Genomic DNA, 17,574 nt, shown 5'->3' with positions numbered 1-17,574 from the left:
CTATATGTCCTTGCTTACTATGGTCTGCCTGTACTGTTCATAAACAAAGCTTTTCACTGTGCTTTGATACACATGAAAATAAATCTAATCAGTTGATAATTCAAATGATAAGTGCAAGTGACATTCACTCCACACAAATGTCAGGCAATGACTGACTGTCTGCAATACTAGAATCTAATCAACTCCCTCTGATATTAAGTGGCATTATAAGCACTACCACCCACTAGAACACCCTGGGAGTTGCCAGTGAACTGAAATTGACCAAATCATATCATTATTGTAGCTACAACAGCAAGTAAGATTTAGGAATTCAGTGACAAGGAACCCATCTCCTGTCTTTCCCAAAGTCAGTCAACTACATACAGTACACATCAGGAGTGTGACAGAATATTTTCCACTTGCCTGAATAAATGCAACTCCAACAACACACAAGAAGCACGATACCAAACAGGTCAAAGCAGCTCTCTTGACCAGTACTCCATCCGACAACTTAAACATTCGCTCCCTCCACCACCAATGCAGGTAAAGATGCTATAATCCTATTGGGCCACATGGACCTCATTACAGAGAGACAACTGATGTCAATGATAGTTATGCTTACCTCACCTTTTTGAGTATTCATCGCTTTTGTTCATGTTTGAAACCAGGTTATCATGAGGATTGAATACAAACTGGTTTCCTACTAGCGTCACAGAAACAAAGAAAATATCAACACCAGTAGGTCATTCAGCCCTTCATCTTATATCCAGCACCTGAGAAGACCATTCCTCCACTTAAATATTGGAAAGACCAAAGCTGTTATCTTTGATTCCCCCCTACAATACCCACACCCAGCCAATTTTCCCTCTAAGACGCACAATCCCTGCAAGGGCCAATGCATATCTATCTGTGTGCTGCCACCATTCTCAGCATTGAATTCCAGTTTTAGAAATCACTACCACACATGAACCTCAGACATCTGCACAGAAAAGAATTCGAGGGAGTTTAGCCTCCAGCTACGAATTCCGTGTCTTTCAATGACAACTGACTGCAATGAACAACAACCCTTGTGAGGGAATCCAGACCATGAGGGCACAGTTTCTGAATAACGGGTTGTCCACTAACATAAGGAGGAATTGGTTCTCATAGACCATTGTGAGACTTTCTAATTCTCTGTTGCTAAGAGTTTTGGAGCTAAGGTTTAAAAATCAAGACTAATAAAAGACAGATTCTTGAACTACAGGAAAATTAAGAGTTATGGGAAATAAGTAGGAAAGTGGAGAGAATGACAAGTCTAGATCCATTGAATGACAAAGCAGATGCAAGGAGCCATGTGGTCCACTCCTGCCCCCACTTCCTATGTGCTAACATTTAGACTGTTCACAACCCAGGTGTCAGATTCCAACCATACATCTGCTCTATCACAAAGACTGCTATTTCCACCTCCAAAACCATCAGCTCACAATGCCCCACTTCAACTCAGTTACTTCTGAAATATTTGTCCATGCCTTTGCTTCACTGTTCCAACATCAGAGTAATTGTCCCAAAAGGTCGCCCTCAAAATGGTCTTCTGAGCATGTGCAAATATGTCACAATGTTCTCTGTGTAATAATGTCACCGTTTGCATTTGCACAGAATAGGAAACACAGGCCCACAACTGTGCTTGCTTTTGTGCATCTGCCTAATGAACTAAAGTGGAGCTGAGGTCAGGGACTGCATGCTGCCAGTTGTATAATGTCATCCTTCATCTGTGGAATGATGTGCAACAGAAGAAGCATGTCACCTTTAAGTTAAAGCTCGAGTAGTATGTTTATAGTTGTGGTCTCCCTATCTGAAGGTGGATATCTGTTTCTGGAGAAAGTGCAACACAGGTTTATCAGGCTGATTCCTGGGATGGCAAATATGCAGACATACTGGATCGGTTAGAACTCTATACTCTTGGGTTAAGAAGAATGATGGTGGAGGGGCTGTTGAATTTCATAGAAAACTATAAAATTCTAACATGACTACACAGCACAAATGCAAGAAGGATGTCCCCATGACTAGGGGAGCCCAAAAACAGAAGTCACAGTCTAAGGATATGGGGTAAGTCATTTAGGACCGAGATGTGAAATTTCTTCACCCAGAGAGTGGTGACCATGTGGAATACAGAAAGTAGATGAGGCCAAAACATTGAATGCTTTCAAGAAGTAGTAAAATATATTTGTTAGGGCCAGAGGGATAACAAGCGTGTGGCAAACATTGGAACTGGCTACTGAGTTGGATGATCAGTGATGATCATGTTGAATGGCAGAGCAGTCTCAGAGGGATGAATGGCTTATTCCTGCTTGTATTTTCTATGTTTCTATGACACTAGTGGAAAACCAGTTTGCAATACCTCTTCAAACTACTCCAGCAAGTTCAATTAACAAGAAAAGCCAAGCTAGCACATTGTTTCAGGTACTTTCTCAATATGGCAGACAAGCAACTGATAAGAAGGAATGGAAGCCTTGATCAGGCAAGATCTATGAGGAACATGTGATGTTTTGTTACTGCCAGTGTGATTATGTTTGCAGTGCCATCTCTGTGACAGGCAACTGCAGGCACTCCATCACCGTGCAGAGTCATTGCTTTGCAACGCTCTGTTACTTCTGCCATTCATAATAAATGTGGCATTCCAAGATACTCCTACCCAGCCCTAAATGTTCTACCCCATAATAATTTGCTGTTGTACGAAACTCTTCTTCCTGTATCCTCTCACCTATCAGCTCTCTGCATGACAAGCAACATTAGTTCCTCAAGGAATCTGTCATTTTTACCGTGCTCATCCTTATTTTCATTTTTCACTCCAGCCTCACTTCTCTCTATCTGCATAATCTCCCATATCCAACTGTTCTGTATTGGATACTTTGGAGGGAAACAACTAGGTCTAGCTTGCTGCCTTGTAAAGTGAATGCATTTTCACTAAGTGAATACTTAAGAGCTCTTAGATAACAAGGTGTAGAGCTGGATGAACACAGCAGGCCAAGCAGCATCAGAGCAGCAGGAAGGCTGACGTTTCAAGCCTAGACCCTTCTTCAGAAATGATTTCAGGAGTCGCAGGGAGAAATGTTTCTGAAGGTCATGGTCAGGGCCAAATTGGGAAGGCCTGAATGTGGACTGTAGTCCATTGGGGATGATCTAATTCTGTAGGCAGGTATTAAGAAAGGTGATGGGACTGTCGTACCTGGTTTGCTTCAGGATGTGGTGGAGCAGTTTCAAGGCTGAAGAGATTATGAGAGAGTTGCAGTGGGAGAGAGATCCACTGAGGTTTTTCCGGAGGGAGGAGGGTAACTTCTTCAGGGTAGGCATCCTTAGAAGAGGCTTCGCAGTAGGGTTAAAATTGTTTCAGAGATAGTAGGAACTGCAGATGCTGGAGAATCTGATATAACAAGGTGTAGAGCTGATATGTAGGTCTAGGCCCAAAACATCAGCTTTCCTGCTCCTCTGATGTTGCTTGGCCTGCTGTGTTCATCCAGCTCCACACCTTGTTATCTCAGATTCTCCAGCATCTGCAGTTCCTACTATCACTTAAAAGGTGTTGTTGTTTTAAATGTCGTGGCCTCTCATCCTTCTTGAAATGTAACACAGGAAGAAATTTGGCAACAAGGATAAAATCTGCTTCAAGATCCATTGGGGAAATTCACTGATTCATTGAAAAAATGTCATGGTTCTCACTACAGATGTTAGAGACACTTCATAAAAGAAAAGGTAGGTATGGTTAGGGTGGATGAAAGCCAAAGTACACTCCTGGGAGGAGGTGAACAATGCTGAATAAGCTTACCATATGTACCACCCTGAGGGAACACTGCACTCAAGATTACTTTGTTTTAAATGGGAAAACCAAAGTAGTGCTTAAGTTTTCACGGTACATCGTGCAACACAAGCTATTTCCATTTGAACAAGAAAAATCTATAAAATGGCTAGAAATTTGTCACCAGACAGCTAGAAGTCCGATAAAAATGAGGTTCAATTATTTGGTTCAGGCTAAGAAAATTGAAGATATAGGCATCTTTGCACTCCCAATGTAAAATGTTTAAGATCTTGATGACAATGGTACAGCCAGAGAAGCTGGATTCTAAACCTTATGAAGAAACAGTAGGAATCCTACAGAACCAGTTTTTCACCAAAAGCACTGGTAATTGCTGAAGAGTTCAGATTTCATAAACACAATCACCATCATGGTAAATGTGAAGGTAAAATCACCACCATCTTATCAGCTTTAAAGGCTGCATTCTCACTGTAGAGATAGACTACTGGTGGTGGGTTAACCCAAGGGTCACCATGCCTCAGGCAAGGGGAGACGTCAAGAAAGAGAGTCCTTCCTGTTAACCTCAGCCATTGTGTGAACTGAATCCTTGCAGTTGGTGTCACTCTGCATTGCAAAAACAGCCATGTAGCCGATGAACTGTCCGCCTCTGATGTATCTCAGTTTGTAGCAATTTTAAAGAGGTTAGCAGAATGTTGCAAATTTGGAGACAACTTAAATAATGTGACTTAAGCCGTAAAGCAATCCAGAAGAGACTATTGATGGAAAGGAACCTGGGCTTTAAAAAAGAAAGCACTGGAAATAGCAGTCTCAGTGGATTGGCATGCAAGGTATCTCAACAGCTAAGTTCAAGCATGAGAGCTCATTATGTAGTGAATAAGTGACAAGGACCAACGCAGACTAAAAACTGTCATCTATATGAAAAGACTGGTCTTGTAGCAGCAACTTGTCCGTAAAAAGAAGCTGTGTGCAGAAATTTTAGAAATAAGGGTCACATCCAACAAGCACGTTTGATATGAAACATGAACGACAGATACTGCAAAAGTACAGAAACTGAAGATTATGAAGAAAATCTACATGATATAAAATGACATGAATAACGCTCTGAATCCCATTGCAAAGAGGGGCTGTTATTAAATATTCTGACAATTGCTGTCAACGTCAAATGATATTAGGTCACTCCCTTACTGAACAGAAAACCAGTAAGAAAATCGAGAATGAGGGTCAAGCAAGATATTGTGCAAAGCCAGATCAGTGCCCCATGTAATCAAGGCAGAATTAGACAAGCTAGTCAAGACAGGAACCCTCGAACCCATAAATATGAGAGATTGGGCCATACCTATTGAACCAATGAAGAAGGATGGATTAGTACACTTCTGCAGTGATTTTGCAGTCACTATCAATACGTTGCTGTACACTGAGTGTGATGGAATATTTTTTCTTGATTTGCATCAACCAAAAATCTTATTCACATAGTGAACAATAGAAGTCATTCAGCAGCAAAGCTTATAAATGGAGGGAGAAATATGATAAGGACGTTGCTGATTATCCTGCCAAAGCAAGGATGATAGTGCAATAAGGTCTCTGCTAAGAAGGATGCATATTATGACAATGACAAAAATGAAGATCATCATAACTAAGTTGTATATTTGTCTCAGTTTAATTACTTGCTATATAGCTGAAAGCATTTAAACCCTGTTATAAGTTTTGCAATCTTTTAATTATGTAAATTGGTTTGTGATCTTAAGAAAAAAGTAAGTTGAATTTTTAATTCCAGAGGTATTCTTGAAACATTCACATTATAGTAAGCATTTTAAGCCTGCCACACTTATAGGTAACATCACTCGGTGTCGGTCCCCTGTATTAGAATGGTCATGCAATATATTTTTGACTTCATCCAGAATGAATAAAGTATGCTTTATACAAGTGGAGGAGCAAGTTGGCAACCACCCCAGGGTAGTGATCAGTTAATCTCGACATACCGGATTGAAAAAAAGAGGTAAACATCATTCAGTACTGATTTCCTGTGCCCACGTACATCATGATGCTGAACTCTAAGAAATATAGGTGAGAACAGAAGTCAAATCCAAAGGGTTGTGATTCTTTCCATTTCTGTGAAATCTCATATATCTGATGATGAAAATTATAAATGTTTTCAGTGAAGGAATTAAAAGAGGAGTATTGTACAGTGAGCACCTCATTAATAAAGGCTGTTGCTTTAAATACTGTTGTTCCTAGTGCTTTCTGAAACATAAGATAGAAATTCCGGCCCTCTTCCAGTATTATGCTTTCAGTATGCTTCATTTATTTTATTCTGTCCTTGGTAGCTGGCCTTTAACTGCTGAAGCCTTAGGATCTATAATTCCCTCCCTATCTCTTATTTTGTTCTTTAAAATGTTATTTAAAAATCTACCTCCATGATCTAGCTTTTTAGTTTGTTCTCCAAAGATCCCCTTATGCCACTTGGTGTCAAAGTTGGCTTTGTAACATTGCTGTAATTTCCTTAGGGTGTTTTATTATATTAAAGGTGCTACATAAACACAAATTATTGTTGTTCTCACAATGTTCTGGTCTCTACCCAATGTTGTTTTGCTTTGCAATCCTTAGGACATTCATTTCTATTTTTCATTAGAATTATAAATCTGGAATATTCTTCTTTCTAAAACATCATTCAAATAAGCAATGTCAGAGAGATATGTTCAATAATACACACATATCGTGCTTTTGTTCAAGTTTATCTAACTTGGAAATAAAAGATTTTATGGTATATATACTATTTAATATCAACTCTCACTTTCTCAAGTCTGTTTGTTCAGTTTTCACAATATAATCAGCTCAAAAATCTATCTCAGTGGGAAATAAGAATGATTTCATTTACATGAATGATTTAGATCAGAATATAGAAGGCATGGTTAACAAGTTTGTGGATGACATTAAAATTTGTGGCATTGTAGACAGTGAAGAGGGTTTTCTAAGATTACAAAGGGGTCTGAATGAAACAGGTCAATGGGCTAAAGAATGGCAGGTGGAGTTCGATCTGGATAAATGTGAGGTATTGCATTTTGGCACAACAAGGGTAGGGCTTATACAATAGGTTAGGCTTTGGGTAGCGTTGTAAAGTGGAGAGACCTAGGGGTGCAGCTACATAATTCTTTGAAGTTTTCGTCACAAGCAGGCAGGGTGGTTATAAAGGAGTTTGGCAGACATTGCTCAATGCTTTGAATATAGGAGTTGGGAAGTTACATTGAGGTTGTACAGGGCATTGGTGAGGAATACCCCGTACAATTGGCTGGCCAACAGAAGACAGCGAGTGGTAGTAGAAGGAAAATATTCTGCCTGGAAGTCAGTGGTGAGTGGAGTTCCACAGGGCTCTGTCCTTGGGCCTCTACTGTTTGTAATTTTTATTAATGACTTGGACGAGGGAATTGAAGGATGGGTCAGCAAGTTTGCAGACGACACAAAGGTCGGAGGTGTTGTTGACAGTGTAGAGGGCTGTTGTAGGCTGCAGCGGGACATTGACAGGATGCAGAGATGGGCTGAGAGGTGGCAGATGGAGTTCAACCTGGATAAATGCGAGGTGATGCATTTTGGAAGGTCGAATTTGAAAGCTGAGTACAGGATTAAGGGTAGGATTCTTGGCAGCGTGGAGGAACAGAGGGATCTTGGTGTGCAGATACATAGATCCCTTAAAATGGCCACCCAAGTGGACAGGGTTGTTAAGAAAGCATATGGTGTTTTGGCTTTCATTAACAGGGGGATTGAGTTTAAGAGTCGTGAGATCTTGTTGCAGCTCTATAAAACTTTGGTTAGACCGCACTTGGAATACTGCGTCCAGTTCTGGGCGCCCTATTATAGGAAAGATGTGGATGCTTTGGAGGGGGTTCAGAGGTGGTTTACCAGGATGCTGCCTGGACTGGAGGGCTTATCTTATGAAGAGAGGTTGACTGAGCTCGGTCTCTTTTCATTGGAGAAAAGGAGGAGGAGAGGGGACCTAATTGAGGTATACAAGATAATGAGAGGCATAGATAGAGTTGATAGCCAGAGACTATTTCCCAGGGCAGAAATGGCTAGCACGAGGGGTCATAGTTTTAAGCTGGTTGGTGGAAAGTATAGAGGGGATGTCAGAGGCAGGTTCTTTACGCAGAGAGTTGTGAGAGCATGGAATGCGTTGCCAGCAGCAGTTGTGGAAGCAAGGTCATTGGGGTCATTTAAGAGACTGCTGGACATGTATATGGTCACAGAAATTTGAGGGTGCTTACATGAGGATCAATGGTCGGCACAACATTGTGGGCTGAAGGGCCTGTTCTGTGCTGTACTGTTCTATGTTCTATGTTCTATGTTCTAATACTGTGTACTGGAATACTGTGTTCAGTTCTGGGCACCCAGCTATAGGAAGAATATTATTAAGCTGGAGGAGGTGCAGAAGAGAGCCCTCTTGGGTATGGAAGGTTTGAGTGATAAACAAAGGCTGGATAGGCTGGGACTTTTTTCACTGCAGTGTAGGAGGTTGAGAGGTGACAGGATGGAAGTTCATAAAATAATGAGGGGTATAGTCTAGTGGGACATGTCATATCCAGAGATGGTGATATAGGAATAAGATATGATTTATTGAGTATAACTGTGTTGAATGTTTTCTTTTCTATGGGACAACACTCAATTTTGGCATGTGCCCGGATGCTAGTGAGGGAGGCTTTTTCAGGATCAACTGTGCAAGGTGTGCCATGGTTTTTTTCTAGTGACTAGTTGAGTAACAGATCAGTCTATCAAGTTTTATTCCTTTTTGACTCATTCCACAAGAATCAGTGCTGGCACCTTTGTTGTTTGTAATATATGTAAATGATCTGGAGGAAAAATCTAGGTGGTTCTATTAGTAGGTCTGCGGTAACACCAAAACTGGGGGGATTGCAGGTGGTGAGGAGGATTGTCAAACGATGTAGCTGGATACAGATATATTGCAGACTTGGACACAGAAATGGCAAATAGAGTTTAATCCAGACAAATATGAAGTGATGCATTTTGGAAGATCAAACTCAGGTATGAAACATACAGTAAATGGCAGAACCCGTGGGAGAATTGACATATTAAGGAATCTGGGTGTACAGGTCCACAGATCCCTGAAAGTGGCACCACAAGTGGCTAAGGTGGGCAAGGCGGTATATGGTACACTTGCCTTCATCAACCGAGGCATAGAATTTCAAAGTTGGCATGTTATGTTACAGCTGTACAAAACTTTGGTTACATCACATCTGGAATATTGCATGCAGTTCTGTTAGCCACACTACCAAAAGGATGTGGATGCTTTGGAGAGAATGTTGCCTGGTCTGGAGGGTTTTAGTTATCAGCAGAGGTTAGATAAACTCTGATTGATTGTCCTTCCTGTGAAAACAGAAGCTGAGGGGTGAGCTGGTAAGAGTTCTACAAAATTATGAGGGGCATAGATAGGGTGGTCATAGGTAGTAATAGGCTTTTTCCCTCAGAATGGAAAAGTCAACAACAACAAGGCACAGGTTCAAGATGAGAGGGGGAAAGTTTAGGGGAGAAGTGCGGGAAAAAATCTTCACACAAGTGGTGGGTGCCTGGAATGCACTAGCAGTGGAGGTGGTGGAAGCAGGCACATTAGCAACATTCAAGGTGCATCTTGATAGACATACGAATGGGAGGCTAACAGATGGACTCAAACTGCCGATGGGCAATAATTAGTAGGTTTAAATAAGGAATAAGAATCGACACAGGCTTGGTGGGCTAAAGGGCCTGTTCTTGAGCTGTATTGCATTCATAGAGTTAACGATAGTTGCCTTTACTCTCAGATAGGGGATTTCAAGACTAGTGGGCACATTTTTAAGGTCAGAGGAGGTGAGCTATTTAGAAAAAGACATGAAAGGCATTTGTTTTTTTAAACACAGAGGTTGGTTTGCATGTGGAATGAACATCCTGAAGTGGCAGATATGGAGACAATTACAACATTTAAAAGGACATTTGGAAAGGTATACATATAGGACAGATTTGGAGGGATATGTGCCAGGAATTGCCAGGTGGGTCTAGTTTAATAAGAGTATATGCTGGTCACGAACTGGTTGGACCAAAGGGTCTGTTTCTGTGCTGTATGACTCTATGACAAAGTAATCAACTATCTTCCAAACATTACTTCTTGGTGCCACATTCTGTGCCAATGTTTTTCCATTACAAAGTTCCTACACTATATTATAATCGAAATTGTGTAAATTGGTCACTTTGGGCAAAAAAAACCTTAATATATTTTATCTCTGGTGTAGAGATTTTTACACAAATCTAATGAAAGTTTAGAATTGATGAGCTCCCACTGTAAAGACAGGAATATACATTAAATTCATGTAGTTTGCCCTCAGTTTTTTAGCATTTTTTTTTGCTTGGAATTAGGATTTACACAAAGAAAACTACTAAATTTGCAATCCATGAAACTTTAAAGATCTCTACACACCTCAAATTCCATTTTTTGATTTGGCCTGCTATTGACAACCAGGTCTTTGGTCAACTAGACCCAAGTTTGAGAATTCCCTCCACAAATTTCTTTGCCTCGCTCCCTTTTATAAGAGAGTCTGTAAATACATGGCCATGCCTTTGGTTAATTACTCCAGCATTTCCCTACATATCTCAGCATCAAACTTTGTTCAATAACTCTTCTGTCCTGTACATTACGGTGTTTTACTTTGTTGAAGGAGTTTCATTTCTGCAAGTTATTATTGTTAATGTATGAACTTCCTCCTACTTTAAATAATCCAAACACTTACACATTTCCTCAATTAATAATTCTTTCAAATCTATGTGCAATATTTCATTAACCTATTCCTTTGTGGTAGCAAGTTTCATATTCTCTTGGTTTTCCTTTTAACTAAATAGTGAGAACCGTGGATGCTGTAAAATCAGAAATTACTAGGAGAAGCTCAGCAGGTCTGGCAGCATCTGTGGATAGAAATCAGAATTAACATTTTGAGTCCAGTGACCCTTTGTCAGATCTCCCTCAGTTGGTTGGAATTATAACTTACACAAAGTTAAAGTTAAATTTACACCCTCTCACTTCTGAGGAAGGGTTACTGGGCCCAAAACATTAACTCTGGTTACTCTGCGCAGATGTTGCCACACCTACTGAGCTTTTCCACCAATTTCTGTTTTTGTATCTAGTTAGAAGGTTTTTCCTGACTACTTGTTTGGTCTTAAGAACAAATAATGAAAAAAAAAATTCTGTGCCTTCAGAGGAAACAGCAAATAAAAACTACTCAAACAGTACTATAACAAACCATGACAAGGTCTGGCTTGGATTTTACACCGGGATGGGAAGGCGCTCCATATACCCGTTCACCACTTGATGGCGGGCAACACACGTTCTATATTTTCACCGTGATCACATTACATATCAAATAAAAGAAACATAGGATTAACTAAGAATATTTTCGAAATTACCACTACCACAAAATCAATAATTGGTAAATACATTAATTTATTGTTTTTTTAAACTAAGAAGTACACAACCTTCAGTGTATTAATAAAGAAATACGATACCGCGACCCCCAAACTCTCCGTATATAAATAACTTGTCTCAGGCACTGTTGATGCACGCCAAACAGCTGAGTCACCTTTTACTATACTTTAACATTTGTATTTAATTTTGATAAAACAAAAGTAGCATTTCTATGTGCCATCTTTTTGAATTTTCAAAAGTTTTTTAAAAAGTTATTTTAAAAAGTATCTTCCTTCACCTTTGACTTTAATTCTCTTCCTTTCCATAACTCTTTAAAAACATATTTAAGAAGTCCCTTACTTTTAACTTGCCTTTTAAAGTGCTTTTTGAAATTGAACGTTACTCGTTCAAATAAAGCTGACAAATCATAATACTAGCTGACTCCTGACGCTTTGCTTTGTAAGACTTTCCTCCTTAGTTCTGTTTAAATGATCGGGATCACACGCCCACTGACATGTCAAGCCCCACACACTTTTTGTTTGCTTTCTGTTACATTCTGGCCCCATTAGGTTGCTGAGTTGCTGCGGTCTCTCTCTGTTTCGTTTAACAAAGTCCAGAACTGCCACACTGTCGACAGCCTGTCGCTATCAGTTAGGTTCCTAAATCCAGAGGAGCATCGTTAGTTTGTGCAGTCATTCACGTGTCAGTGGAAAACTTCCAGCGAGAAAGTTTCCGTGTGCGCGATCCCCCTCCCAAAAGGGCAGCCTGCCTACTTACAGGGGAGTCAAAGGAGAAGGCGCATTCGCTCTTGTAAACCCTGTCCCCTGATCTAGGGACTCGGATGGTTGGCATGTACGGCACCAGCAGTTCTCCGATGTCTGCAGCCATGTTGACATTCCTAACCCAGAATGCTGTTCAGGGCAGACATTGATAGCGAAGTGAGCAGAAGCTGGGCGAGCAAAGACTGCAGGACGATACACTATTTTTAACCCAGTGCAAGCTCGCAGCCCTCCCTCCAGCCATCGGACCTGCTGACGCTTCTGCTCTCGTCTTTAAAAAAAACCCGGACACTGGTGGAGATTACAGGGACCTTATACAGAGAGAGCTGGCAATAAACAATCGCAAAGTACCAGCGTTTCAACAAATCTCCTCGAGCTGGTCCTCAATTAATCGCCCAACTTCCTTGCAGATGAGTTCCAAGAGTTTATTGCCAAATGATAGCGCAGCCGACCCGGCATCAGAGAAGAATACGAGAGAAAAGGTACCAGAATTCCGAAATACAGACAGGAAATGCAGGAAACTCTCAGCCGGTCAGGCTGGACTCCCCACTCTGACCCACTAAATCGGGCTCAACATAGAGGAGACGACAATGAAAACACTGGTTTGAGAAGGTGGATGTCGGAACAAATAATCACGAGTGTCCCAGAGCAGAAGGAAGCCATTCAGCCCATTATACCTATCCCTGCTGGTTAAATGAGCATCATTGCCCAATTCCAATGTCCGGCTTCGCCACACCCCGCCCCATATTCTTGCACGTTATCTTTTATCCAAAATGCCTCAATTGAACATGCGTCCACCATACTTCTAGACAGTGCATTCAGATTCTAATTACTCATTGAGTGAAATAAAATTATCCTTACTTCTTTCACTTATCATTTTAAATCTATGTCCTTTAGTTTTTGTTCCTTTTACATTTGGGAACAGTTTCTTCCTTTCGATTCTATCCAGCCTGCTCATGATTTTGTAAACTGCTGTCAGAGTTCATGTTAGCCTTGTTTGTCCAGGGAGAATAGTCCCAACCTTTCCAATCTAACTGAAGTTCCTCATCTGTGGAACTGTTCTTGTAAACAGCTTCTGTACTCTCTCCACAATGCATCAATAATGTGGCACCCAGAAATGTACCCAACACTCTGGCTGAGATACCTTATGTAGTAATGAAGAAGTTAATTAGAGTAATCTGTGTTTTCAAGGGATGAAGCATAGAAAAATGGCACAGTGTTAAAATATAATGTAAATTTATACTCTGGACAAACCAAAATGAAAGAAGGTATGGTGAATAGCAAGGATCTTTCCCTGACAGTGGGAAGTTCAAAACTGGGGGGCATATTTTAAGGTGAGAGTAGAAAGTTTTAAAAAGGACACGAGAGGCAACCTTTTTACGCAGAGGGTGGTTTGTACATGGTTTGAAGTGCCAGGGGAAGTGGTGGATGCAGGTACAGTTACAGCATCTAAAAGACATTTGGATAAGTATGTGAATAGGAAAGGTTTAGAGGGGTATGGTCCAAACGCAGGCAAGTGGGACTAGTTTAGATTGAGAATATGGTCAGTGTGGTCTAGTTGGACCAAAGGGTCTGTTTCCATGCGTTATGACTTTATGACTAATCAGATTATTTACAATCCTCAAATCTAAATTGTCCAGTTTGGTGATAAACAGAAGAAAAGGACAAGATAAAGACTTAACAGCTGGTTAATCTGCAAAGTAAAGAAGCCATTTAAGATTGCAGGGAATAAATCTTTCTCTAAGTACATCTGTATTTGAAGAAGGTAATACCTTGAATGGCATTAAGTGGGAATATGGATGAACACTCAGGAAATCAGAGATATTTTAAGATATTTCTTTGTATCATTCACAAGATTTAGACTTTAGGTAAGAAAAGCAAAAGGCAAGTCATACTTTACCATTCTCTCATATATTTCAATATAGCAACTGATTTCAAAATTCCACAGCCTCTCCCCTGGAGTTGGACTTTGTTGATGTTTGACAGGAGATCAATGGGATGGGGTATCTGATCAGAATGAATTTATCCTGCTTTTGTGGACAGGACATACCTGGATAATTTGCACTTTGTTGATTAGATTCCAGTGTTTTAGCTCTAGTAGAACAATTCAGTTATGAGTATGGTTAGCCCTGAAGTGCAAGTCATCAGTGCTATGGCGAGGATGTTTCCAAGGCTCATATGCTTTGTCTATGAAGTTGCATTGACATCACGTGGGGTAAATAGAATTGATAGAATTGGCTAAAGACTGGCATCTCCAATACAGAGACCTTCAGTTTTAGCTTGGAATGCATCGTTCGCTCAACACTTGTCATTGAAGACAATTGCAAGCATTTCAGCATTGTGTTCACTGGTCAACTGAGATATATTAAATACCAGGAAAGGAATGATTGTGGAGTCTCCACCTTCTGTTTAATTATTTTCATGAAATTCTATAATATTTCTGCTTCCAGTAGTTTTCACATAAAATGTATTCAGTTAAGTGCTGGTTATAATTTATATTTTGTTTTCTTACCATATGTGCAATTGACATGAGATCTAGATTGCAAAACAGATTTACTGCCCAGAGCAATCATTCTTGTGGTAGTGTCATCAATTAAATACTTTTAATATTTTCAAAGGATGCAAGAAAGAATCCTGCAGAAACAGTTCTGATTCAGCTGTTACATATAATTTCTGTGCTGTACTTTAATGTGGTAAAGGTTCCAAAGTGCATCACAGGAATAAAAGACTTTCAAAACAAAACTTGATACTAACTCAGATAAGAAAGTAGTACAAGGGATGATTAAAAACTGCTTTTAGGATTCATCCCTATGGAGAAAGAGGCTAATTGGTTTAGTGAATGAACTTCAGACCTAAGGTCTTAGGCAATTGACAGCATAACCACCAGTGGTAGAATGATTAATATCAGTGATAAGCAAAGCAATTGAAGTGCACAGAGATCTCAGAGAGTTGTAGAACAGGTAGGAGAATACTAAGACGCTAAAGGAATTTGAAAATACAGGCGCAAAATTAAAAATTGATGCATTCTCAGACCATGATCAACAAACTCAAAATGTTGTGGTTGAACAGGACTTTGTATAATATACAGACAGCAAGAGATTCACATAACCTAACATTTTTGGAAAGTAGGAGGCTAGCCATAAGTCCTTGGGACAACTAAGTCTAGAGATAACAGAATCATGGATGATAGTTTCAACAGCAGATGAGCTGAGGTAACGGAAGTAAGAGGAACCTTGCAGCAATTTTAAAAAAACGGCAGTTTTGATGCAGTGGTTATGTGATCAGTAGTTCAACTTAGAATCATATAGATACCAACTTATGAGTAGCAGTACAGCTTAGTCAAAAGTACAAATTTTGATGGACTTCGTAGCTAAAGAATAGACAATGAAGACAATGGTTTTGAGATTCCTGTTATTTAGCTTGAAGTTCATTAAGAAACCATGAAAGAGCTGAGCGAGGATATATGTAATGGAGATGGGTGTTGTCAGTATACATGTGGAAACATATTCCGAGTACAGTTTATAAGTGAGAAACTAATTGAAGTAACTCCACAGAGGCTAGTATCCCTTCACCAAGCCCCCTTTATTTACACGTGCGCAGTACCTGACACTGGGTTGACTTCCTCAGAGCCAGATCTCAAAGTGAACAATACCTCTGATACTCTTGTTTCTGTCTGTCATCCAGGGTTCCCTGATTGGACCAGGTTAACAGCCCCAATCAGAGAACTCATATTCTATGAGGTCCTCCTGACTGACCTCATTACAATCACTACACTAATGTTTGATTCAATATAATTTAGATTCTGATACAGTCTACTGATAAGTCAAAGTAATTTATTTTTCAGTGCAATAATTGAATTATCTAATCATTTGAATTGAAAGAGTAGACCTTCAATCCATTCTGAGTCAGAACAAGAGAACAAGGAGTGTTAATAAAATAAATTGATACTGTAGCAAATTGATATTACTTTAATTGTCCTCATTGCGGCAGCAAATCTCTAGAAGATTTACAATTTCATGCACAGCACTGTTGTACAATTCATTCATGTTAATCAACACTGATGATGATGTGGAAAGCGAATTTTGCTTAATAGAAGATAAAAGGCTTCAGCTGCTATTCTAATCAATGAGTAACGAACAATTGAATATTGCATCAATTACAAAATTAATGAATTTTAAATACATAAACAACAGAAATTGCTGCTGTATAAAAACAAACTTGTTTACTTCATCATTATCAGCATCTGGGAAAGTCATTATCAGGTTGTTTTTATACCACTGTACTATATGGTGAAAACCAGTGAGACACACTGTTATGCACTGTAAAATCAAGTTGCCATGGGGGTTGATGATTTCACTAAAGAAACAAAGAACAACCTTAACACCAGTGAGACTCCATGGGGAAGGGAATATTTGCATTTAGGAAAGAGATATGCATCAATTCATAGAGAGCAGAGGTGTGCATAATAAGAGAAAATGTAGAGCTTAGGAGGCAAAGAGGTACTATGGAATTGAATTATATAGGAACACAAAACAAAATATGCAATCTGGAAGGAACAGCTCCAAAAGTGAAAAATTGAGAACCTGTTGGCAATAAAACAAACAAGACTTCAATAAAGTTTACATATTTGCATTTAAATAATGCTGGGAAAAGCTGTCCAATAAGTTTGCCAATATGATTCACAGCTCAAAAGTCACAAAATGACCATCACAAATGGTAAGAATCCATTGACTGCAAATTAGGTCTTTTGTATCTAGTTTTTAATTGATTGGGCAGTTGTGAATGCCACATGTACAAAAACTCGAATGAAAAAATATAACATGAGGAAGGTCATTTTTGTCTGTGAAGTTTATACTTCCATAGATACTTGCAGTTATACCACCACAGTTTATAGAATGATTCCAGATGTTTTGAATGTGATTAAATTCCACAGGCAAAGTACATTCACTTGTGCTTTACCAAGTGTAATTTTTTTTTCCATGTAGCTTGCATCTTTTTCCCAGTAGGGCATTCTACAACTTACAACTCTTCATGATTAAAAAAAATCCTAAACACATGTTTATTTTACATATATTCTTATATTTATTTGCTTCAGTTACCATTGGCAAACATTGTAAGTAGGTTTTCCTCATCTGTGATTTCCTTTCATAAGTTTGAACACTATCAGATCTCAAATAATTATTGGGAAATTATTGTTTTTCATAGCATTTGTACAGTAGCGGGGTCTAGGAAAAATGCATTTTTCTGAAAAAAAACAAAATTAAACCAGCGAGACTCCATGGAGAAGGGAATATTTGCATTTCAGAAAGAGACATGCATTAATACACAGACAGCAGAGGTGTGCGTAATTATAGATAATGTAGAAATTAGGAGGCAAAGAGATACTACGGAATTGAATAATAAAGAAACACAAAACAAAGTATGTATTTTATAAGTATTTAACATGCACAGCAATAAAAAAGAAAAGCTAGGAATAGGGCTTTTAAGAAATAAAAGAATAGTGCCACAGATAACAATAGAGTGATAGCAGAAATATTAAAGAATTCATTTAACATGACCTATATTGAGTCCCTGAGCAGGCATGATGGGACAAA

The 17,574-nt window shown here is 39.3% G+C and overlaps 1 protein-coding gene across 1 annotated transcript in view; it reads right to left on the bottom strand.

The window, feature by feature from the left end:
- The window catches only part of usp13 (ubiquitin specific peptidase 13), a 93,352-nt gene extending 81,114 nt beyond the window's left edge, over positions 1–12,238 (bottom strand). The window contains exon 1 of the mRNA XM_048541576.2: positions 11,979–12,238. Within this exon, the coding sequence (XP_048397533.1) occupies positions 11,979–12,089 (111 nt within the window). The 5' untranslated portion in view covers positions 12,090–12,238. The remainder of the gene's footprint in view (positions 1–11,978) is intronic.
- Between the last annotated feature and the right edge of the window lie 5,336 nt (positions 12,239–17,574).

This window comes from Stegostoma tigrinum, chromosome 14 (assembly GCF_030684315.1).
Source record: "Stegostoma tigrinum isolate sSteTig4 chromosome 14, sSteTig4.hap1, whole genome shotgun sequence".
Taxonomy (NCBI): Eukaryota; Metazoa; Chordata; class Chondrichthyes; order Orectolobiformes; family Stegostomatidae; genus Stegostoma; species Stegostoma tigrinum.
Note: the sequence above shows the minus strand (reverse complement) of the source record. Positions and strands in the feature narration are given on the sequence as shown.